Source organism: Artemia franciscana, chromosome 9, assembly GCF_032884065.1.
Source record: "Artemia franciscana chromosome 9, ASM3288406v1, whole genome shotgun sequence".
In the NCBI taxonomy this organism is placed as follows: domain Eukaryota; kingdom Metazoa; phylum Arthropoda; class Branchiopoda; order Anostraca; family Artemiidae; genus Artemia; species Artemia franciscana.
Window position 1 is genome coordinate 45,467,052 of NC_088871.1, and position 26,451 is coordinate 45,493,502.

General features: G+C 36.7%; 2 protein-coding genes across 4 annotated transcripts in view; one reads left to right on the forward strand and one right to left on the reverse strand.

The window, feature by feature from the left end:
• The window catches only part of LOC136031468 (major facilitator superfamily domain-containing protein 6-like), a 151,264-nt gene that overhangs the window by 85,239 nt on the left and 39,574 nt on the right, over positions 1-26,451 (forward strand). For all 3 annotated transcript variants that reach the window (XM_065711092.1, XM_065711090.1, XM_065711091.1), the window contains exon 5: positions 20,791-20,901. In XM_065711092.1, coding sequence (XP_065567164.1) covers positions 20,791-20,901 — 111 coding nt within the window. The remainder of the gene's footprint in view (positions 1-20,790; positions 20,902-26,451) is intronic.
• LOC136031538 (hypoxia up-regulated protein 1-like) lies at positions 9,769-11,919 on the reverse strand. The gene has a single exon (XM_065711207.1). It carries the CDS (start codon positions 11,917-11,919, stop codon positions 9,769-9,771), a length of 2,151 nt encoding a protein of 716 aa, XP_065567279.1.

Here is a 26,451-nt window from a genome sequence, read left to right on the forward strand (position 1 = left end):
GCTGAATGGCATAATAGTAAAATATTGTACTGGCATGTTAACCTTAATATAGGAGTGCTGTTATTGATGTTAAAATTAAAGATTGTTAAAAGTGGAGAAAGCGTTAAAATATGAACTAAGGAGGTGTGAAGTGGAAGCCATGGATAAAATTGCCGATGATCTGGAAGATGCAGCTAAATGGAATAATAGTAAAATATTGTACTGGTATGTTAATAAATTGAGAGAGAGTAGTCCATCTGGACCTGACCCAGTTAAAGATAGGATGGGGGCCACAATTAGTGATAAGGAAAAGTTAAAGAGAGATAAGCGGAACATTTTGAGCATTTGCTAAGCCGAGCTATAGTTACAGGAAAAGATATAGAGGAAAATGAAAAAAGTTTGTGATACCTTGGATGTGAAGGCAAATTTGTTTTGGGAGGAAGAATTCGGGACAGTACTAAAGGGATTACAAAATAATAAGGCTCCAGGTGCTGATAGTGTGGTAAATGAGTTTCTTAAACATGGTGACTCTGAGGTTAGAAATACATTACTGAAGATTATAAATATGATTTTTGAAAAAGGGGAAGTACTTCACGATTTTAGGAAAACCTTAATTGAACCACTGTATAAGAACGGTGATAATAGTGAGTACCGTAATTATCGAGGCATTAGTCTGATTGCTGTAGGTAGCAAATTACTTAGTAATATGATACTTTTTAGACTGAAAAATGCTGTAGATAAAGTGTTAAGAGAAGAACAGCGCGATTTTAGAAAAGGTAGAGGATATGTCGACAAATTTTCAGTCTTAGGTATATAGTTGAGAATAGTTGAGAAGTGCCTCAGTTGTCAAACCCCATTGGTTCTCAGTTTTACAGATTATTAGCAATCGTTCGATTCTGTTGATAAAGAATTTGTAGCAAAGTTCTTATCTTTGTATGGTATACCAGACAAATACATTAAAGTGATTAGTGCTATGTACGAGAATAATATTGCTGCGGTTAATATAGGTAATGAGGTTAGCAGCTGTTTTTACATTAAATCAGGAGTTAAGAACGGTTGTGTTCTATCCCCCTTTATTTGGATCATGTTTATGGACTTTGTCTTCTAGAGCACAAGAAAGGCAATGGGAGACTCCGGAATCAAATGGAGAGGAAAAGACTCTCCTGGACTTGGATTATGCTGATGATTTAAGCATATTAGATGAAAGTGTTAGTAAAATGAATGAACTTTTAGAGGTTTTGCGAATTCAGGGGACTAGAATAGGTTTGAAAATTAATGTTGAGAAGACTAAGTCACTTGAAGGATTTTTTTTTAATAATGTCCTTTTCAGCCAACCATCTACGGCTAAACGGAAAGCAGGTCGTTTTCCTCTGGTGTGGGAAGACGTCATAAAGAAATATTAAAAGAAAATAGGAACTTCCTGGGAGGGTGTAAAGAGGGAGGCTTTGAATAGATTGGGACTGAGGAGGAACGTGCGTAGCTGTTTTGGCCACAGGTGGCTTGGTGCTGCGTCGAGTTGTTAGTAGTAGTAGTAGTAGTATTAGTGTCAAGATATTTCGAGATTCTACTGAAAAAAAATCAGTTAAAAATTATTTTACATACTAACCTCTGCTAATTCCTTAATTTTCTTAACTAATAACCTCTTTCTAGATATAATGAAAGTTTGGCGCTTTATGAATATGGTAATTCTGGCTCTGTTTTCGGCCATTAGGAACATGGTGTTGTGAATATGCAGGCATGGCCATATGGAGCAGAAGAGAGAATATATTCTAAAATGTAATGAATATGTTTGCAGAACTCGCTTACCTATCTCTGCCAATTTTTTTAATTTTACTAGCTAAGAGCCCTTTTTTTTAGATATAAGGAAATTGTCTCATTCTATTAAAGGATTAATTCTGGTTCTGGTGTTAGCCATTAGGAAGATGGTGTTTCGAATATGCAGACATGGCTATATGGAGCAAAAGAGAGAATATCTAGATATTCTGGATACGCAAAACTTCTAGAAAGGGACGAATCTAAGAGGGGCAAGACGGCTGAAATTCTTAAATTAAGGTTATCAGAGCATGATGAGATGTTTAACAACGGTAACAAAAAAGCGACTATGTGAGCACTACTAGTGCTACTACTACTAAAAATACTACTGCTATCACATCGGGTGCGTGCTTATTTGTCTTTTTGTTTTGTTTTTTTTCAGGGGTCATTGTATCGACCAAGTGGTCCTAGAATATTTAAAAAGGGCTCATTCTAACGGAAATTAAAAGTTCTAGAGCCATTTTTAAGTGACCAGAAAATTGAACGGCACCTAGGCCCCCTCCTGCGCTCATTTTTTTCCAAAGTTAACGGGTCAAGTTTTGAGATAGTCATTTTGTTCAGCATAGTAAAAAAAAATAATAACTTTGTCTTTGGGGATTACTTATTCCCCCACAGTCCCCGGGGAAATTGGCTGCAAGTTACAAACTTTGACCAGTGTTTCAAACAGATCGTGGTATCAAACAGTTCATGGTAACGAACTGTAGTAAGGAGCTTCCCGGCTCAATAGTAACCAAAACTTTTAAAAAACGGGATTTTGATACCAGTAGTTACATGAAAAGAATTGCATTTTAATGCTGATTTTTAATATATAAGTTTCATCAAGTTTAGTATTACCCATCAAAAGTAAGACTACCAGGAAAATTTGCCTTATTTTGGGAAATAGGGGAAAACACCCCCAAAAGTCATAGAATCTTAACGAAAGTCACCCCATCAGATGCAGCATATGATAGGACCCTACTGTGCAAGTTTCAAGCTCCTATCAACAAAATATGGAATTTTGTATCTTTTGCCAGAAGTTTTTTTTCCCCAGGGGCGATCGTATCAACCCAGTGGTCCTAGAATTTTGCGAGAGGGCTCATTCGAACGGAAATGAAAAGTTTTAGTGCCCTTTTTAAGTTACCAAAAAATTTCAGGGGACCTAGGCCCCCTCCCACGCTCGTTTTTTCCCAAAGTCGTCGGACCAAAATTCTTAGATAGCCATTTTATTAAGCATAGTCGAAAAGCCCGTGGGAGGGGCTGTAAGTTACAAACTTTGACCAATGTTTGCATATAGTAATGGCTATTGGGAAGTGCACAAAAATTAATCTAAACAAGTGATTTACATAAGTAATTTATAGTAAAGTAATTTACGAGGACCAAATGTAAGACCTAGCAAGGGGTTATAACGACAGTTAAAGCTGGCTCAAGTAAAGAAAAGTCTGTTCTTTTACTGTTTACTTAAAACAGTAAAGAACAGTTATACTTTCTCAGGTTTATTTTGTCCTGGCTATTTTTCCTTGCTCTTTTCCCTGGCTGTATTTACCTCTTCAGGGTACCCGGTTCGTCTTTCAAGTTTGGTCAAGGTATAAGTTAAGTTTCTGTAGCTTTGCAAGAATTTTGCGAAAGCTTTTGTTTTCCATCTTTTAAATGGTCGCGAATTGCATAGAAGTCAATATTTTTATATGAATACAAATAGTTAGTTTGATTCATTTTTCACAAATAAATACAGATCCTTAAGTAGTGTTGTGATTTAATTCTATCTCTATAATTTTATATGGTAACACCTGACCTACCACTGATTGATTAAATATGCACGTTACTTTTTGTTAGAACAACATTGTCGTCACATTTGTTGACATAAAAAATAGTATTTATGAATTGCATTTATCTTTCCTTGATGTGAACATTGCAGTTATACCTGGGAAGCAGAGAATCTTAGTGACAAGAAAACAGGGCGTTTTGGAACGCTGGTATCAGCACTACTTTGTTTTAATTACTGTAAATTAATTGTACCTTATCTTAAAAATAAAAGTTGTCTATATCTAATATAACAAATAATATATCTATATATAGGTTGTTTATATCTTCAATAATTTGAAAAAAATAATGATGCTATAAATCTTACTCGGATTCATTAATCATGGATTTTCTTTAAGTTTAACAATGTTAAGCGCCACAAATTAAGAAAAGCGTCTATATAGTATGATATATCTATATAAAATCTATAATAAAAAGCATCTATATATGCTTTCAAATCTATAAAATTCATAATAAAAAGCATCTAAATAAAAAGCATCTATATAGCATCTATATAGTATATGGTTGTGTATAGTCTTGATGTTATTAAATTAAATAAAAAAAAAACAAGTTTTTTTAACTGAAAGTAAGGAGCGACATTAAAACTTAAAACGAACAGAAATTACTTCGTATATGAAAGAGGCTGCTTCCTCATCAACGCCCCGCTCTTTACGCTAAAGGTTGACTCTGTTTCTCAATTCTTCTTTTTAAAACAGTAAAAAACTTTAGCGTAAAGAGTGGGACGTTGATGAGGAAGCAGCCTCTTTCATATACGAAGTAATTTCTGTTCGTTTTAAGTTTTAATGTCGCTCCTTACTTTCAGTTAAAAAAACTTGTTTTTTTTATTTAATCTCTGAACGTTTTTGAATCAATGCATTTTTTGATTTTGGCTCTCCGCAGAGGAATAATTAAAACGAAATTTGCATTTTTTTTTTTGGCTAAATGGCTTTCGCATAATTTTGATCGAATGATTTCGAGAAAAAAAGAGCGGGGGAGGAAGCCTAGTTGCCCTCCGATTTTTTGGTCAATTAAAAAGGCAACTAGAACTTTTAATTTTTTACGAATATTTTTATTAGTAAAAGATTTACGTAACTTATAAATTAGCTTACGTAAAGAACTTTTGTATTCTCATATTTTTATTGCATATATGAGGGGGTTCACCCCCTTGTCAGATCCTCGCTCTTTACACTAAAGCTTAAATTTTGTCCCAATTCATTAAGAATGACCCCAGAATCACAAAAGCCGTAGAATAAATAGTTGAAATTACTAAAATTACTTTAACGTAAAGAGCGAGGTATTAGGAGGAGGTGAGCCCCTCAAATGGGTAATAATTTCTGTTTGTTTTAAGTTTTAATGCTGTTCCTTACTTCCAGCTGAAAGAACTTTTTCATATTTATTTTTTCATTGTGTTTTTAAATAATGCTAGTAAATCCTGCGCTCCCTTCATAGAGATTTTCTTCCCCCATGACAAATTATCCAAAGAAAGTTCCCCCAGCATATCCTCCTCTTCTCAACCCCTCCCCCAACCAAAAAAATCCACCTGAAAACGCCTGTACACTTCTCAATAACCATTACTATATGTAAGCATTGGTCAAAGTTTGTAACTTGTTGCCCCTCCCATGGGGACTGTGGGGGAGTAAGTCGTCCCCAAAGACATAGTTATAAGGTTTTTCGACTACGCTGAATAAAATGGCTATCTCAGAATTTTGATCCGTTGACTTTGGTAAAATAATTAGCGTGGGAGGGGGCCTAGGTGCCCTCCAATTTTTTTGGTCACTGAAAAAGGGCACTAGAACTTTTCATTTCCGTTAGAATAAGCCCTCTTGCAACATTTCAGGACAACTGGGTCGATACGATCACCCCTGGGGAAAAAAAAACAAAACAAAAAAACAAATAAACACGCATCCGTGATCTGCCTTCTGGCAAAAAATACAAAATTCCACATTTTTGTAGATAGGAGGTTGAAACTTCTACAGTAGGGTTCTCTGATACGCTGAATCTGATGGTGTGATTTTCGTTAAGATTCTATGACTTCTAGGGGGCGTTTCCCCCTGTTTTCTAAAATAACGCAAATTTTCTCAGGCTCGTAACTTTTGATGGGTAAGACTAAACTTGATGAAATTTATATATTTAAAATCAGCATTACAATGCAATTCTTTTGATGTAGGTATTGGTATCAAAATTCCATTTTTTAGAGTTTTGGTTACTATTGAGCCGGGTCGCTCCTTACTACAGTTCGTTACCACGAACTGTTTGATAAAATAAAAACAATTTGTTTTTAACTGCAAGTAAGGAGCGACATTAAAGCTTAAAACGAACGGAAATTATTCTGTATATGAAAGGGGTTTTCCCCTCCTCAACGCCCCGCTCTTTACGCTAAAATTTGACTCTTTCGCACAGCTCTACTTTTCAAAACAATAAAAAACTTTTGCGTAGAGAGTTTTGAGTTTTTCGTTTTAAGTTTTAATGTCACTCCTTACTTGTGGTTAAAGAAACTTAGTTTAATTTCTCAACTTCTTGAATTAATGTATGTTTTGATTTTGGCTCACCACACATGAATAATTAACATGAACTTGCATATTTTTTTTTGGCTAAACGGCTTTCTTATAGTTTTGATCGGACGATTTTGATAAGGGGTGAGGGAGGAGGCCTTGTTGTCCTCCAGTTTTCAGTTACTTAAAAATACAACAAGAACTTTTTTTTACGAACGTTTTTATTAGTAATCTATATACGTCACTTCCGAATTAACTTACGTAACAAACTTCTATATTTGTATATTTTCATCACGTATATGAGGGGGACTCACCACTTCTTCAATACATCACTCTTTACACTAAAGCTTGAATTTAATCCCAATTCTTTAAGAATGACCACTGAATCACAAAGGCCTAGAAAAAAGTGTTGAAGTTACTAAAAATACATTAGCGAAAAGACCGAGGTATTATAAAGGAGACAAACCCCCTTATATACGTAACAATTTCTGTTTGTTTCAAATTTTAATGCTGTTCTCACTTCCAGCTAAAAAAAAACTTTTGTTTCATTTATTTTCTCAGTGTTTTTTTTTAAGTAATGTAATTTTTTGTAATTTTTTAAGTAATTTTTTTAAGATCCTAGGCCCCTTTATGGAAATTTTCTTCCCTTATGATAAATTCCTCCATGGAAAATTTTTTCCTAATAACCCCCATCTGCGACCAACCCTCCCCCCACAACGTGAATAAGCCCCTCTGCAAACGTCTGTACACTACCCAATAGGCATTACTATATGTAAACAATGGTCAAAGTTTGCAACTTGCATCCCCTCCCTCAGAGACTGTGGGGGATTAAGTCATCCCAAAGACATAATTGTTAGAATTTTCGACTATACTCAGCAAAATGGCTACCGCAAAATTTTGATACGGTGACTTTGGGGAAAAATGACCGTTGGAGGGGGCCTAGGTGCCCTCCAATTTTTTAATCACTTAAAAAGGGCACTAGAACTTTTAGTTTCAATTAGAATGATCCCTCTCGAAACATTTATGAACCACTGGGTCGATACGATCACCCCTGGGAAAAAAAAATCCGCGATCCGAAAAATCCGTGATCTGTTTTCTGGCAAAAAAGACAAAATTCCACATTTTTGTAGATAGGATCTTGAAATTTCTACAGTAGGGTTCTCTGATACGCTGAATCTGGTGGTGTGATTTTGTTAAGATTCTATTAGTTTTAGGGGGTTTTTCCCCTTTGTTTTCTAACATAAGACAATTTTTTGGGCCCGTAACTTTTTATGGGTAAGACTAAACTTGATAGAACTTGTAAATTTAAAATTCGCATAAAAATGCAATTGTTTTGATGCAAATATTGTTATTAAAATTCTATTTTTACAGTCTCGGTTACTATTGAGCCAGGTCGCTCCTTACTGCAGTTAGTTACCACGAACTGTTTGATTGTTAAATTTGACTATAAAGGAAACCAGGAATCAGGCCTCACAAACTGAATCTGAAGAAATGTGGCAGTTTTGAGTTGTGTGAAAATATCAATATACGAACTTGGTGTGCTGTCTGTTTTCGCTTTTTGAATTTTGGTTTCTCTGTATGTCTCTTTCCAGTCTCTTTTGTTTCACATTTAGTTTCTGCAGTCTCATTTTGGCTTTCGTAATAACCTTTTTTATCAGCCGTATTGTTGTTGATTTTGAGTTTGTCAGAAAGTTCTTTTGGCTTTTTTGTTTCCTTGTATCTTTTTTACCAACATACGGCGTTGACGGTCTAAATCATCAGCTTTATACAGAAAGTCTGAAGTGGTGAATTTGGGTGTCTCAGTAGGTGGTTGTAAAGTAAGAGTTGGTGTGGCATCACTTAACCATGATGCAGACTTACTATTGAATTGGAGAAAACTGCTTAGTTCATTTTGGTCCAAAAACTGATCGTTAGGGGACGAATTTTTTATTTCTTCTGGAAACTTTAAGTTATCATTTAAAGCTTTTTCAAACAGTTCGTGGTAACGAAAGTAAGGAGCGACCCGGCTCAATAGTAAACGAAACTCTAAAAAACGGAATTTTGATGCTAAAATATACATCAAAAGAATCAGATTTTCATGCTGATTTTAAATATATAAGTTTCATCAAATTTAGTCTTTGTCATCAAAAGTTACGAGCCTGAAAAAATTTGCCTTATTTTAGAAAATAGGGGAAAACGCTCCCTAAAGGTCAAAGAATCTTAACAAAAATCACACCATCGCATTCGGCGTATCAGAGAACCCTATAGAAAATTTTTCAAGGTCCTATCTACACAAATGTGGAATTTCGTATTTTTTGCCAGAAGACAAATCACGGGTGCGTGTTTATTTTTTATTTTTATTTTTTTTTTCCCCAAGGGTCATCGTATCGACCAAGTGGTCCTAGAATGTCGCAAGAGGACTCATTCTAACGGAAATGAAAAGTTCTAGTTCCATTTTTAAGTGATCAAAAAAATTGGAGGGCACCTAGGCCCCCTCCCACGCTCTTTTTTCTCCAAAGTCAACGGATCAAAATTTTGAGATAGCCATTTTGTTCCGCATAGTCAAAAACCATAATAACTATGTCTTTGGGAATGACTTACTCCCCCACAGTCCCTGGGGGAGGGGCTGCAAGTTATAAACTTCGACCAGTGTTTACATATAATAATGGTTATTGGGAAGTGTACAGACGTTTTCAGGGGATTTTTTTGGTTTTTGGGGTGGGGTTCAGGAGAGGGGGCTATGTGGGAGGATCTTTCCTTGGAGAAATATGTCATGGGGGAACAGAAATTCAATGAAAAGGGCACAGGATTTTCTAAAATAACTATAAAAAAACAATGAAAAAATAAACATGGAAAAGTTTTTTTCAATTGAAAGTAAAGAGTAGCATTGAAACTTAAAACGAACAGAGATTATTACGCATATGACGGGTTCTAAAAAACTTTAGCATAAAGAGCGAGGTATTTAGGAGGAGATAAATACCTCGCTCTTTATGCTATAGTATTTTTAGTAATTTCAACTATTTATTCTATGGCCTTTCTGATTCAGGGGTTATTCTTAAAGAATTGGGACAAAACTTACGATTTAGTGTAAAGAACGAGGTATTAACGAGGGTACAAACCCCCCTCATATACATAATAAAAATTAAAGAATATAAAAGTTTGTTACGTAAGTTAATTCTTAAGTTACGTATATTTTTTACTAATAAAAAAATTCGTTAAAAATTAAAATTTATAGTTGCCTTTTTATGTAACCGAAAAATTGCATGGCAACTAGGCCTCCTTCCCCATCCCTTATTTCTCAAAATCGTACAATCAAAACTAAGAGAAAGCCATTTAGCCAAAAAAGGATTTAATATGCAAGTTTCATTTTAATAATTTATGTGTGGAAAGCCAAAATTAAACATGCATTAATTCAAAAACGTTCAGAAATTACATGAAAAAAACTAGTTTTTTTTAACTGAAAGTAAGGAGCGACATTAAAACTTAAAACGAACAGAAATTACTCCGTATATGAAATGGGTTGTCCCCTCTGCAATCCCTCGCTCTTTACGCTAAGGCTTTTAATTGTTTTAAAAAGCAGAATTGTGGCAAAGAGTCAAACTTTAGCGTAAAGAGCGAGGGATTGCGGAGGGGACAACCCATTTCATATACGGAGTAATTTCTGTTCGTTTTAAGTTTTAATGTCGCTCCTTACTTTCAGTTAAAAAAAACTAGTTTTTTTTTCATGTAATCAAGAATAAAAAACAGCCTCATCTCGATTCTTGGCTTCGGCCACTCTGAATTCTAAATTGCTAGTAACTGCTTTAATATCTGCAAGTTTTTGATGAAGTACTTCAGTGGTTGAATCAAAGCCTTTTTCATCAAGCCAATTGACGATTTCTGAACATTTGTTATAAATAGTATCTCTCTCCTTATCTGTGGAAAGAGCCACATATTCCTTATCATAATAGATTCTATTCTTCACATCAAGGGTATATTCCTGTAAGAGATTAAATACATGTTCTTTTTCTTGCTTTAGTTTGTCTGCGTTGTTTATTCTCCTAACTCTGCTCATAATACTTTCAAAATCTTTAGATGTAAAATCAGGAAGATCTAGAAATGATTCCTCAAATGCAATTTTTTCTTTTATATCTATTGCTTTTGGGGGGTTTCCTTTCTTTGTTACAGAGCTGTTGATTAGAGTACTATTTGTGCCTATTGTATTTACTTCAGTATTTTTAGGAAATATTGCATCAATAGGTACCTTTTGATATGTACTTTCAATAGTATCTAAGTGTAGAATACCACTTTCGTCGAGATTGAAGTGGACTTTGATACCTTTAAAGACTTCATCATTTGCAGTATTTTTCTGAATGCTCTGCTTGACTCCTTTTAGTTTAACTACACTAACGTTCAATTTTGGTGGAAGAAATTCAGATCTTTCTGTAAGAGCATAATTTATATAAAACTCAAAGTCTTCTTGCTGTTTGATAAATGTCAGGATCTTCTTCTGTGGAAAAGGATTCATAAATGAATACAATGTTTTCTTAACCGTATTTACCTCCTTCTTCTCTTCATCGTATCGTTCAAAATGCACATTAACTTCTGTTAATGCTAAATCCTGAACAAAAAATTTCTTCACCTTAAAAGAGGAACTCAAATCTGATACAAGGTAAAGGGCACCGAGGGTACAGGCCTCATCAGCATTTATGGTTTTGCTCATCACTCGCCCGGTTAATTCCGTCAACCGTTTTTGAACAGCAGGCATGCGCGTATTTCCTCCTACTAAAATAACTTGTTCAAGCCTGTCTATAGTAAGACCAGATAATTTTAGAGCTTGAAAAATAGGTCCTTCTAACCTATCCAACAAATCATCTGATAACTGTTCTAGCTCTGTTCGTGTCACTAAATATTTAAAATCTTTTTTGTCTAAAAGGCCTTCAATTTGTGCATAATGCTCGGTATTCGCACTCAGTATGTTTTTCACACGTCCGGCTTCTATAAAAAGTTTTGCCAGAGCTCGAGGATTTTCTGTCACGTCAGTTTTAGTTCCTTCGTCATTTTTATTATTGAAAACTTTTGCTAAATGCCATTGAAGTCGTCTTTGAATTTCAACACCACCGAGGGTTCGGTCAACTCCAACGCCTAAAATACTAAGTTTGGGACTAGTCAAACTTTTCCCTCCTTCTGCCGATTTAGTTGTATGATAAGCGACAACAGTTGCAACTGTACTAGATGCCCCCATATCAAAAAAAAGAAAATATCTAGCAGATTCATTCCAATCTTTTATTCTGGATACACCAAAGTTAAGCCCAACGGCTGCATTTGTATTCATCAGTTGAAGCACTTTGATATTACCAATATCTGCAGCCTTCAGTACAGCTCTTCTTTCAGCCTGATTAAAGTAAGGTGGAACAGCTATCACCACCTCTGCCATTGAAGCTTCCTTCGAAAAAATTTTTGCATATTCAACAGCTTTGGCAAGGATTTCACCCACTAATTCTTCAACTGTATAAAGCTCACCAGATTCATGCTTAAACATTACTGTCTGGCGTGCAGGGTGAGGCACAATCTCATGGTATGGGAACATTTTCTGATACCGCTTAACAGAAGGATGCTCCACAGACTTACCAAGCAGGTCTGTCAGGTGCGTGTAGCAGTTTTTAGGAAATCTTACACCAATAGCCACAGCCTCCTCTCCAAAATTTCTTTCTCCATTTCTAAAAGCAATAGCTACTGGCGTTTTCCGCTTAGATTCTTTGTTAAGAGCAATTTCTAGTGGCATTCCCGGAGAAACTATACCAACTTTCATCCACTCTGTTCCAAGATCTATGGAAATCACAGCAGAATTACTGAAACTAACTACAAAAGCCATCAAAGCTACAGACAAATAAAATTTCATTTCTATGGTATTGTTACATCATGTCTCAAGATTATTATAGAGTAGAGTTAAAATAAATTTATTCACTTAATTTCTAAATAATGTGGTTTGAACTATCTTTTGATTACTTTTTTTTATCATCGCAAGGGAACGTATATGAGCATTTTTTTGTACTTTTCAAAACCAGTTTCCTTTTCCAAAAAGTTTTGCTCTTTCTGGCCCTTTCAAAACAAATTTATGTTGTACGTCATGAGCTTGCATGTACATTTGTATCTTTAAAAGAAATTCGAAAATGACGGCGTATATGGTATCGGAAACCGAGCTTCACCAGGGCTCCAGCACTCACCATACCGAAGTCTTGCATATATTTGATTCTTTAATTATGCATTAGCACAATCTTTGCATTGTTCTTTAATTTGGAACCAAGGGTTGTCAAATCAGAAATATCAATTGAATTAATCAATATCTGGCGTGGATTCAATGCTTCCTTCCTGTGATGCATTCAATAACCTTCCATTTTTATTAAATTCATACTTTCCTGGGATTCGTTGTGGTTTACCTATTGCTTCTCTTCTAACCATTGATTTCGTTTACAATCCGATGCAATCATCCCTGTCACTTGTGTCCTACCACGGATTTCTTGTCTATTATTTTCATTTGTGACTGGCTGTGATGCTTATTGCCGCTTGTCTTCTAGCCGCAGATTTTTTTTCAGCTTTATTTTCTCTATCATAGCCTAAGATGATTTTTCATGCGTTTTGCGTTTTGCATATTACTAAAAAAAAACTTATTTTCCGACTTTTCCCCAGTGGCTATATTTTTGAATAAATTACGTTTGTTTGTAGTTCGATGATCCATTCCTGATCCATTATGCATAAACAAAGTTATCTTTTTTCGGTTGTAGGTTATGAGGCGTCAAATCAGCAATTTAAATGGAATTAAGAAATTTTGGCATAAATTTAACTGCTCCTTCTTGTTAATGCACCAATGAATAATTCATTTTGTAGGATTTGCGTTCTCCCTTGGTTTTCACAGTTGCTTCTCTTTAAACAGCAGATTTTGTTTATTATTTGCTATGATCATCCCTGTCTCTTATGTTTTAACCGCAGGTTTTATATTCAGTTTTCGTTCATCATCATGTTTCCTTCGGCTTTGGGCTTGCTATTTGGATTCATTCATCATCTTGTATAGTTTTCCAGGACGTCATCTTCACTAAAAAGTGTCTTTTCCAGGTTCTAACCATAGATTGCAAAAGTCAATAGCTTACAAAAAAGAACTGCGATTTTACAAAATAAGTTTATAACGAAACATTCCTTTTTATTTATCAATTTCAATATCTTTTTTCTGAGCTAATTAAACTCCAATTGCAGTAGTTATATCACGTCATGCTGATTGTTCTTCACCGCGACAACCTAGTAAAATATGAATACGGCCCATAGCAAAATAATAACACGAAATCCCTAAAAATAATGTCGGAACAAAACGAGAAGAGCACCAGTGGAAGCATCTTGGGGGAAAATAAATTTAGGACTTATAGAGTCCTTGGCTTGAACAGGAAGGGAAATCTATTGGCTTGAAAAACAAGGAAAATCGTTTTTTTTTCGCATGAGCGAATTCTTTTTCCGTCTTTTCCTCTCGACAGCTAGTATGGCACTGGAATACCATCGACAGCTATTCAAGGTATCATTTCGATAGAAATTTCCTTTTTAGCTAACAACACATAATATTTAAAATAAAATCATTTTTGGCAAAAACTGCTGTTTCGTGTACAAGATGATGGATGGCATTATTCACAAGCGTCTTTTGAAGAGTTGCTTCTCTTGGGTACGTTACCATATAAGACTGGCTTTTCTGCCTAATTCCCTGTGATTTGTCTTTTACTCATCCAAATAAAAAAAAGCCGGAGGATTTTTCCTGTTTATTATCTACAAAATTTAAATTATGTAGACGCAACCTGTTATCTATGAAGTAGTAAGAAAGATTTACATTGCTTCTTGTTTTATCTTTAGAGATTCACTAACTTTTTGATCATAGTCGCAGCGGTAGCTGCAGCCTGATTAAAGATGAACACAGCCCGTAGTAACTAAACAAAATAGCCTGAACGACCAAAAACCCTATTCAGGAGCCATACGGTCTTTTTGCTTGAATTAATAAAAAAAAAATTTCTAAAAGACAAGATTTTCAAGCCAAGAATGACCAAAAACTTCTAAAAATCAATACCAACAAATAAATGAAATTAAAACGAACAGAAATTACATTAAATAGCAGAGTCACACTAAAAATAAGCAAAAATTATCCCGAGTAGAGCTGATAGCCTCAATGCCTTCTCTAAATCAGAACAGTTCACACTTTACTGAAAAAAAAGAAGAAAACCAATAAAAAAACAAATGACCATAGTTTGTCAGTTTAATTGACATATACTGAATAAGGTTTTGATATTTTTTTGCTTAAGAAAGTAAGAAAAATGAAAACATATCAACCGTATTTTGTTTTCAGTAAAGTGCAATTTGTTTTCTGGTCTTGAGAAGGCATGGGGGTTGTCAGCCCTACTCATTTTATTTGCTCGTTTTGAGTTTAAATTTACTATGGACAGCTTGTAACTGGCGCTGTAACCGGAGTGATAGGGGGCGAACTCTCCCCTTCATGTATCGATTAAAAACATTTTAAACAAGTAAAAACAAAGTGAAAATATTTAAATTTATTTTGTCTTCAGTAAAGGGCGAATTATGTTCTGGTCTTGAAAAGGCAAGAGGGTTTTAAGCCCTACTAATGTTAGTTTTTGCTCGTTTTCAATTTGGCTCAGTTATTTACTGTATGAAACAAAACACGTTCAAAATGTTTTAACTTTTTTAAATTTTAATAAATAAAAGAGGTTAAAAAACCTTAAGGAATATACATCAGTATATGTATACTAAACAGAAAATTCATAGCCTTGTTTTTCTTAAAAGGGTAAATTATTTTCTGGTCTTGAGAACGTGTGGATTTCAAGGTAATAGCAGCAGTAGGTTTGTATCAATTGCTTGTTAGGATACTTTTGAGTGGGTTAGTTCTAAGAAACTAGCGGCTAATAGTGACAGGAAGAAAAGACGGAGGAAAATGAGTATTTATGGATTAGACAGACACTGAAAGTAACAGGAGAGAAAAAGAAAGATTTTCACAATACGATAACGAGTGAAGAAGTTCAGCAGGAATTAGAGTAATGTTTGATTTGATTAGGGAATGGAAAAATAGAGGAGTCTTTATCATTAGTTTATGATATTGTATATGAGGTAGGTTCAAAGTTAAATTGCAGAGTTAAGAATGGAATTGAGAACGGATATGTTGATTTGAAAGGAAACACCAGGAAGTTTTAGAGGCACTGCGAAAAGTAAGAGATAGCATAAGTAGTAGCTAAAATACTAGATTTTATATGGATTATAACTTGATTCAGAATAAGTATAAGAAAATGTTGAAGATTAAGAAAAAGAGCATGAAATTAGGATAGGACAGCAATTGGAGAAAGATTATAGAGAAGGAAATGTCCCTTGAATTCTAAAAGCAACAATTTGCTGTCTTTTCATATTGAAGTTTTTTTCAAAGATATTTGATTATTAAAGTAAATCCAATTTATAACAATAATTTTTAATAAGCTTCAAACTTTTGGTTTTCTTTTTCAAGGTTTAATCCAGTTGAGGAAGCTTAACTTTTACTGAGGCGCAACACATTTCCATTGTTTCGTCATTAAATTTAAATCTTAAGAGAGAGAAAACGAAATGATTAGGGACCAAGGAGGAACAAGTTAGAATGTTGATCTGGTATCTGCAGTACGTGCTAAAGTAGATCGGCCAATGAAAGGATGTGATTATGATTTGGTTGCTCTCCTAAAGGTAAGTGAAGTTTGAGAGACAATTGAAGGAATGAGAGGCGGGTCTGCTCTAGGTACAGATGGAATACCAGTCACACTTTGGAAGCGAGGAAGGATGTGGCGGCTGCCTGTTATAGCACGGATATTTTCTGGTTTATTGAACAGTGCAGAATGCCTCTTGTTTAGGGTTACGTCTCTTCTAGTGCCATTATTTATAAAGCATTTTCTTATTTTAGGAATAAGAAACTAGAATTAACGTAAGGATGTCGGTGGTAATGGTTTTTAAAAAAGTAGAGAACAAATAAACTCGCAGTGTCAGTTTACGCATAGGTTAGTTAAACAAGCATTTTTAACGATGCTTCAAGATAGGAGAAAGGATTCGTTGCCAAACCAGGTGAAGAATATATTAGACCGTGCAGGGCTAGGTAATTGCTGGAATTAGGGACAGGTATGATATGGATATGAGGATATGAGGGGTGGTAGGGATTGTATCTAGGCTAGTTACTACTAGACTTGAGCCTCAGGAAGTTCAGGTTTGGCAAGCTGAGAAGGCCACCTCGCCCTCCCTTGGGCTATACGAGGAGGTCAAGGAGAACTGGGGTAAAGAAATCTACCTAAAAATGGGACTTAAATATAAACAAAATTGGAAAGTTCGTCCGAGTAAGTATGAGGTATTGTGATGATCTTCTCAAATATTTAGTTTTAGTGTCTTTTCAGTCTATGATTTGTTGCTGTATATTTTCGCTTGCTTTTTGCATGTCGCCGTAGCCTAACTGGGCTTCCGTGTGAATAAACCTATCGCTCTATCTATCAATTAAATAAACAAAAGAAGTTGTTTTTAACTGAAAGTAAGGAGCGACATTAAAACTTAAAACAAACAGAAATTATTCCGTATAGTAAAGGGGTTGTCCCCTCCTCAACACCTCACTCTTTACGCTAAAGTTTGGCTCTTTGTCACAACTCTACATTTTCAAAACATTAAAAAACTCTAGCGTAAAGAGCGAGGTGTTGAGGAGGGGACAACCCCTTTACTATACGGAATAATTTCTGTTTGTTTTAAGTTTTAATATCACTCCTTACTTTCCTTATTTATCAGGAAAACTCAACGTGTCATCATTATACAAGATAATTTAAAATTAAGTGAAACTAAAATGGATTAATCTGAGATGCTATTTTAATCCTTTTAATTCATAATTTCCAAACTGGCAAAACTTGGTGAGAAAATCTATATAATATTGATTGCATTGTACTCATTTTAGGCGATTTCTTGCAACAATGGTGATCACCATTATTGATCAACCATCTATTCTGGCGAGAGATTATGGATTGAAGGTCATGTTTAGTGATCAGAATTTAGTAATCAAAAAGTTCGTTCTAGTGACCAACAAATGTTTTCTTCAATATTGTGCTTGAAAAGAACCTTACCTTAGACCTTAGACCTTAGTTCCTCCTGTGCCGCCAGAGGCACCCAGGGCATCCAAAAAGAGCCGCCAGTCGTCCCTCATATGTGCTGCTGCCCAGACGTCTTCCCACTGGGGTTGGACTATCGCATTGATGTGTTTTAGGTCCCGCTGGTACGTACGACGAAGTGTATTCTTCGGCTTCCCTCTTCTTCGGGTTCCATCTGGTTGCCACTCCAGTACAGTTCTGGGGAGTCTATCTCCCGCCATACGGATAACATGCCCCAGGTAGCGCCATCTTCGTTGGCGTATGACATCTGTTACCAGGGGCTGGCGCGAGATAGACCGAACAGTCTGGTTGGTTATGTGGTCTCTCCAGTTAATATTCAGTATTCTGCGAAGACAGTTGTTCTCGAAGGCAAGAATCCTCTTTTCTTGGTGTTGGTTTAGTTTCCAACATTCACAGCTATAAAGGAGGGCGGAGATGACGTTACTGTTGAACAGCCTCATTTTCAGTTTCAGGGAGTACTTTTTCGATCGCCACACTGGCTTTAGTCGATTAAAAGCTCCACTGGCTTGTCCAATCCTAGACTGCACCTCCTTTTCGCTGGATCCAGTTCGTTCGACTGTACTTCCAAGGTATCTAAAATCCACTACCTGTTCTACTGTATTGTCCCCGCACTTTAAGCCCAGTGGTGAGTCGCTCGTTGCCATGCTTTTTGTTTTGTCCGAGTTTATTTTTAGTCCCAAAAGACTCGCTTTCTCTCGGATTACTTCGAGAAGATCCTGGAGCCTTTCCTTGTTTGCTTCCATCAGGGTGATGTCGTCGGCGAAATCAAGATCTGCTAGTCGTTTGTTGTCGCAGATTTGGATACCAAACCCCGTGCAGTCTCGGAGCACATAATCGATTACTAGGACAAAAAGCAAGGGGGAGAGGACACATCCCTGTTTGACACCGGACATGATATGGAAATACCTTGTATTTCCTTCGTGGGTCCGAACGCAGCACTCGGTGTTTTCATATAGGGCAATGATCAAGGATACAAGTTTTTCTGGAATGCCGTAATATCGGAGGATATTCCACAGCGAATCTCGGTGTATTGAATCGAAGGCTTTTTCGAAATCCACAAAGACAAGGTACATCTTTTGCCTCCATTCATTGCATTCCTCGATCATCATGCGTAGGACATATATAAGGTCGGAGCAGGAGCGGGATGGACGGAAGCCATGTTGCTCGTCTCGCAAGTGCTTATCTAAGGCTGTCTGGATGCGACGAAGGATTATCTGTGAGAATAGTTTCTCCGGGATAGAAAGGAGACTGATGCCCCTCCAGTTATCGCATTTTGCTGCATCTCCTTTCTTAAAAAGCTTGATGAGTGTGCTTTTTCTCCATTCTTCGGGGACTTTCTCTGATTTCCATATACATGCAAAGAATGTGATCCACACAGTTATGCAAGCGCCTAAAGAGGCTTTAATCATTTCTGCTGATATCTTGTCGCTTCCTGGTGCTCTGCCGTTCTTCAGTTTGCGAGCGGCTTGTACCAGTTCTTTGGTTGACGGTTCTTCCGTATTGATTTGAAGTTCCAGGAAAGGGGTTGTGGGGATATCTGCTGTGTTCGGAGGACTAGGTCGGTTGAGAACTTTCTCGAAGTGTTGGGCCCAAACTTCAGAGATTTCATCGGGGGCTGTGACTGTCTTCCCGTTTCCGTCTTTTACTGGTCCATTTAGGTTGCGACGTTTCCCGATGATTTCATTGATGATTTTATAGACGGCTCTGGAATCGCCGCGCTTGGCCGCTTCTTCTGCCATAGCTGCCTTTTGTTCTAGAAAGTTCCGTTTATCTCCCCTTGCGCTCTTTTTCAACAGCTTGTCTTGGTATCGATACAGCTGGTTACTCAAGACTGTGTCGCTGTTATCTCCATCATTTTAGTTTCCGACGCTCTTCGATAAGGGTCCATGTCTTATCAGATAACCACTCGTCTTTGGGTCTTTTTTTGTGCCCAATTGTTTCTATTGCTGTCTGGTTGTAGGCTTCTTTTAGGGTGGCCCAGGTTGTCTCCACAGTGGCTTCTCTATCCAAATATAGGGCCAAGCTCTCAAACCTGTTTGTAAGCTGTATGTTGAACCTATGAAGAACTGCTGCGTTTGAGAGCTTTTCAGAGTCGTAGGCAGGTTTCTCTTTGGTTTGGGATTTTTTCGTGGCTTTCAGTTTGAGGGACAGCTTTGCAATCATCAAGGCGTGGTCTGAGGCGACGTCGTCTCCTCTGTAGGCTCTTACATCTTGAAGGCTTGACTTCCACTTTTTGTTGATCAAGATATGGTCAATCTGGTTGTGGGTTCGACCATCAGGCGAGTTCCATGAGTATTTGTGGATAGTTTTATGCTGAAACTGGGTTCCTCCGATGATAAGGTCATTTGTTAGTGCGAGAATTTAGTGATCAGAATTTAGTGAGTCATGTTTAGTGATCAGAATTTAGTAATCAAAAAGTTCGTTCTAGTGACCAACAAATGTTTTCTTCAATATTGTGCTTGAAAAGAACCTACAATCTCAGAATATATTATGACAAGCTTTTTGTAGAGTTAAGCGGGATGTTTTTGGGCAGAATATCCCAGAGGAAATTTTTTTCATTTTTACAGTTGTATCAGAGAAAAACAGCTGCTTTACCACAGTGGTAATGAAAACTGAAAACTGAACCAAAATGAAAACTGAGAAGGTTACTTCTTGGGAATTATTACATTTTTTATCTGCAAAGAGACCTTTTCTGCAAAATTTTATTCTGGGAGATTAAAATTTCTAAAATCTCATTAGATATTAAAACAAGGAAAATTCTAAAATTTGATCTATTACCTAAATTGAAAATTGAGAAGGTAAATACTTGGGAATTATCACATCTTTTTTCCAAAGAGACCAGAAAAACCTTTATTTAGGGAGATTTTAATTTTTAGAATCTCATTAGACATTAAAACAAGAAAAATTCCAAAAGGAAATATTAGCTTAATAGAAAATAGTAAAACAATGATCAATTGATTTTAGAAAAATTCCCATTTAGTTTCAATGATAGTAAAAATTTATTGTCTGGTGTAAGCTATTGATAATCCACAATCGCTGGTAAAGAAGTATATCATGGTCATTGCTGGTCAACTTTTCTTATTAACAATACGGGCACTACAAATGGCCTTGTATTTTTTGCAGTAAGTATGTGCCCTACATTAATAATTCATCTTGATTTTTCATGAGAACCAGATTCCTTATTAGAAACCCTTCCAACTTTAAACTGGACATGCCATCTGGCATCTTCAGTTTAAGATGGTACTTCAATCAATTTAACAGTCGAGTCTAAAAAATAGAAAGTCAACTCACTATAATTGTAAGGTTGAAGTGCCACTCAACATAATGAAAACCAATTCCCAATTAGATAGTAATTTCCAATCGCAAAGCTGAAATTAGAACTTTTTTGGCATTTTGAGAGTACATTTAGTATTACCGTATTTTGATGGGGTAAATTGAAAGGAAAGAGACATATATATATTTTAGAGCTACTGGGATGAATAGACTTTAATTGGAGATAAATAAGGTGTTTTTATAATCGAAGTACTTGAAGTGAATATTAGAACCTATTTTTTTTTATCCAAATGTTGTTTTTCTAGGTGGGAAGTACATATAGACCACCGGGATCAATGCCACCTGGATTTGTGCCAAAAAATGGGCAGCCAAAGCAGAAGGATAAAACGGATGTTATTAAGCAAATATTAGGAAAGGTGAGATTAAAATCATTAACAACTTTACTAATCTGGTATTATATATTATCTAGTATATCTGGTATTAAATTCTAATTAAATCGAATTCTTTAAAAAAAGTCATTTTTTGAAAAGCAGCAGTAAAAAAAATTATCGCCGGAACCCTAGTAATATTTTCAAACTTTAGAGCCCAGAAAATTATGTATTTTTTAAGATTAATGTGAATTTTATATGCAATATCAAATTCATAGTCTTGCCATGCCTTTCTTACCTAAAAGAAAATTGTTTTAAGTACAAGATAGGTTAATAGTTATCATAGAATTGAAAATGTAGTCACAAACAAAAGCACAAAAGTTGGGAATGGAATGCATACATTTAATTTGTTTTTAGAGAAGAAAAGAAGGTTTAAGGACATTAAATTGTAATCAAAATAGTTTACGCGTGACATTTGTTAGGCAGCAAAGAAAACAGTAAAACTTGTATCTTCTTCTGTATTGCCCAGTCCACTACGGTCTGTACAATAGGTAAATAGTTGAGAAAAGCATATATATATAATATACGAAAGAGGGACGAGCAATCAGCTGCTCAGACACACAGGCATAGTGAGAGAGAAAGAGAGACAAAACATATGCAAACAAGTAGAAGAAGACACAAACATAGATAGACACGTAAAATGTAAACACCCATTCAAAGACACAGGCATAGTGAGATAGATAAGCAAACAGCCACTCAGACACACAAGCATAGTAAGAGAGAGAAAAAAACCTACAGAAACACAAAGTCAGACACACAAGCAAAGAAAGACAGACACAGAGACATACTAATACCTGCTTAGACACAGGCATATTGAGAGAGACAAGCAGACAGCCACTCAGACACACAGGCACAGTGGGAGAGAGAGAAAGAGAGACAGATAAACACCTACAGGCACACAGATCTAGATACACAAACAGACTAAGACCATCACGAAAACATGCCTATACCCAATCAGACAAAAAGGCATAGTGAGAGAGACAAACAAAACTTTGCTCAGACAAATGGGCAAAGAGAGAGAAAAAAAGAGAGAGAGAGAGAGAGAGAGGGAGAGCGAAATACCTACAAACAAACAGTGTCAGGCGCGCAAACACATAAAGACAAACATGAAAATATGCAAACACCCGCTCAAACATATGGGTATAGTGAGTGAGAGAGAGAGAGAGTGAGAGAGAGAGAGAGAGAGAGAGAGAGAAAGAGACAAAAACACCTGAAAACACACAGTCAGACCGACAAACACAAAAAGAAATACACGAAAACATGCAAACACCCGCTCGAATACCAAGCATAGTGAGAGATACAAGCATACAGCCGCTCAGACACACAAGCGTAGTGAGAGAGAAAAAGACAAAAACACATGCAAACATATACCGTTAGATAACCAAACGCACAAAGACAGACACGAAAAATGAAATAACCCACTTGCAAACACAAGTATATTGGGAGAAACAAGCAAACAGCCGCATGGACACACTCACATAGTGAGAGAGAAACAAACAAAATCACCTACAAATACACAGAGTCAGACGCATAAACACATAAAAACAGACATTGAAACATGCAAACACATGCTTAGACACACAGAGAAAGAGAGACAAGCAAACACCCATCGAGACACACTGGTACGAAGAGTGAGAAAGACAAAAACTCATAAAAACCCATACATGCAGACATAGTGAGAGAAAGAGAGATAGAGAGAGAGAGGAGGAGGAGAGAGAGAGAAGGAACGAGAGAGATCGAGAGAGAGAAAGAGAAACAGAGAGAAGATACTTAAAAATACACAGAGTCAGACTCAAAAACACAAAAAAAAACACACAAGAAAACATGAAAACATCCCCTCAGAAGCACAGGCAAAGTGAGAGAGAAAATCAAATATCTGCCCAGACACAAAGGCTTAGAGAGTGAGAGAGAAAAACACAAATACAAACACACGGATTTAGATATATATTGGATGAAACATATAAACACCCGCTCAGACGCACAGACATAGTGGGAGAAACAAGCAATCAGCTGCACAGACATATTTGCACAGGGAAAGAGAGAGAGAGAGACAAAAAAATAAATAACACCCATAGTCAGACACACACACACACACGCAAAGACAAACAGGGAAAAATGCAAACACCCGCTGAGACGCACAGACATAGTGAGCGAGGCAAGGAAACAGCTGCTCAGACACACAAGCATAGTGTGTGTTAGAGAGAGAGAGAGAGAGAGAGAGAGAGAGAGAGAGAGAGAGAGAGAGAGAGAGAGAGAGAGAGAGAGAGAGAGAGAGAGAGAGAGAGAGAGAGAGAGAGAGAGAGACAGAGAGAGAAAAAAACCTAAAAATACGTAGAGTCAGACACAAAAACACACAAAGACACACACACGTACAGACATAGTGAGTGAGGCAAGGAAACAACTGCTCAGACACACAAGCATAGTGTGTGTTAGAGAGAGAGAGAGAGAGAGAGAGAGAGAGAGAGAGAGAGAGAGAGAGAGAGAGAGAGAGAGAGAGAGAGAGAGAGAGAGAGAGAGAGAGAGAGACAGAGAGCGAGAGACAGAGAGAGAGAGAGACAGAGAAAGAGAGAGAGATAGAGAAAAAAAAACCTAAAATTACGTAGAGTCAGACACAAAAACACACAAAGACACACACAAAATCATGAAAACACCCCCTCAGAAACACAGGCAAAGTGAGAGAGAAAATCAAATATCTGCCCGGACCCAAAGGCTTAGAGAGTGAGAGAGAAAAACACACATACAAACACACAGATTTAGAGATATATTGGCACTGGTCAACATTGGTACTGGTATTGACATTGGGACAAGGAAATAGCCACTCAGAAACCCAGGCATAGTGAGAGAGAGAAAGAGAGACAAAAATACCTAAAAACACACAGAGGCAGAAACACAAACATAAAAAGACAGACACGAAAACATGCAAACGCCCGCTCAAACACATAGGCAAAGTGAAAGAGAAAAGCAAACCCCCCCACCAAGACACAAAGGCTTAGGGATTGTGAGAGACAAATACAAATATAAACATACAGATTCAGATATACAGACCGACAGACATTGGGACAAGCAAATACACACCCAGACAGGCAGACTCAAAGAGCTAGAGGAACAAAAACACATAAAAACCTGAAGATTCAGACATACAAACAAACCAGGACAGACACTAAGACGAGCGAATACTCTCCCGTACAAACAGGCACAGAGATTAAGAGATACTGATACACATACAAACACAAAGATTCAGATGTACAAACAGACAAAGACAGACTCTGGGACAAGAAAACAAGCAGACAAGCAGGCACAGAGAATAAGAGAGATAAAACACACATAAACACGCAGATTCATGCATAAAAACAGTCGAAGACAGGCACTGGGATAAGCAAACACCCGGCCAGGCACACAGGCACAGAGAGTGAGAGAAACAAAAACACATGCAAACCCGCATATTCAGACATTAAAAACAGACAAAAATAGACACTGAGACCAGCAAACACCATCCCTCACAGACAGGCATGGAGAGTAAGAGAGACATTAATGCATACAAACACACTGATTCAAACATATAAACAGACAAAGACAGACACTGGGACAAGCAAATATCCGCTCAGACAAACAGGCACAGAGAGTGAGGGAGACAAAAACACAAACAAACTAGCAGAGTCGGACATACAAAGAGACAAATACAGACACTGGAACAAGCAAACACCCGCCCAGACACACAAGCATACTTTCTTTCATTGTTCGTTTCTATGTCTGAATCTTTGGTTTTATTTGTGTTTAGTCTCTCTTACTTTTTGTGACTGTGTGTATGGGCGGTTGTTTGCTTGTCCCAGTGTCTGTCTTTGTCTGTTTGTATATCTGAATTTGTGTATTATTAGGTATTTTTGTCTCTTTGTCTCACTGTGCCTGTGTGACTGGGCAGGTGTTTGCTTTTCTCTCTCTATGCCTGTGTGTCTCAGTGGGTATTTGTATGTTTCTGTGTCTGTCTTTGCGTGTTTGTTTGTCTGACTCCAAGTGTGTTGGCAGGTGTTTTTTCTCTCTCCCTCTCTCTCTGTCTCTCCCACACTATGCCTGTGTGTCCAGGTGGGTGTTTGCATGTGTTTGTGTGTCTCCTTGTACGTTTTTGTGTCTGATTCAGTGTGTTTTAGGTGTTTTGTCGCTCCCTCTCACTATGCCTGTGTTTGAGAGAGACTGTTTCTCTCTCTGTGCCTGTGTGTCTGAGCGGTTGTTTGCATATTTCCGTGTCTTTCTTTGTGTGTTTGCGTGTCTAACTCTGTAAGTTTGTAGGTGTTTTTGTCTCTCTAACTATGTTTGTGTGTCTTAGTGGCTGTTTTCTTGTCTCTCTCACTATGCTAATGTGTCTGAGTCTGGGTGTTTGCTTATATCTCTCTGTGCCTGTTTCTTATGTTTTTGTGTCTGAATATGTGCTTGTAACTTTAGTAAAAGCCTTGTTAACCTGTCTCAGATTCTAATATACGCATCCGAGCCCACTGACAATATTTAAATCTCTGAAAATTCCTGTTCTTACATCCAAGACTTTTCAATATACATTCTAAAGCTCAAGTTGCTAGCATACCTTAAAAATAATGGAAACATGGCAAAAGATTCTATAAAATAATTTTATTAAACTTATGACATGTAGAATATCATGATAGAAATAAAAATAATTACTCTGAATCCATTTGATAAAATAATTCATTGTTTTCTCTTACCATAGCACCTATTCAAAAATTCTGAGTTCAAAAAATGCTGAGTGCAAAAAAAATTTTTAATTCAAAAAAATACAAATTCCAAAAATTCTAAGCCCAAAAGAGGGGTCGGGGCAAAAGGTTTGGGGGAGGGAACTGGCAAAAGGTTTGGGGGAGGGAAAGTGGGGTCCTCGGAGATTGGGTCATGGATGACCACGGGCTGTTGTATCATCGCTTAAAATATATACGACTTTATTAATTCCGACTTTATGAATATCCAAAATTCTAAGCAATATTCTTTTGAAAAGACAAACAAGTTATTCAGATAATTGCCATGACTTGAGTATTAACTATTATATTAAATGGTCAATCTTTTTATTCAGTGAAGATCGAATATTTGCTAATCATCTCCTGACAGGAATATTTATGTCATTCACCCAAAAGCGCCGGATACCTGTCTGGGCAGCTTTTTGTATATGTAAGTCAATCACCCAAGTTGGATATAGTCTGCAGCTTTAATGCCAAAATAAGGTGCACAATCTTTAGCATAGGCTGGCCTTAGCGCCCAAGTAAAGTATGCAATCGGTGGTATATGTCAGCTTTAGCGCCCAAATAAGGTATGCCCTCTGTGGCTTGAATACTAATACTACCTGTTTATAGTCCTAATACTACTAAGGAGGAACGGTATAAAAAACTTCTCAGCTACAAACAATAAGCAATTAAACATATGTAAGTGCCATTTAATTTATTTTGTAGTATGAAACTTTCAAAGACCTGAGACTCATCATAGGTTCTTAGGAAGTTGTTCAGAAAGTTCAATAAAAATATACTAATAAACAAAACAGCACGGGCA

Excerpts from the sequence above, each read along its gene's own strand:
- LOC136031538 (XM_065711207.1), bottom strand. The coding sequence starts at position 11,919 with ATGAAATTTTATTTGTCTGTAGCTTTGATGGCTTTTGTAGTTAGTTTC.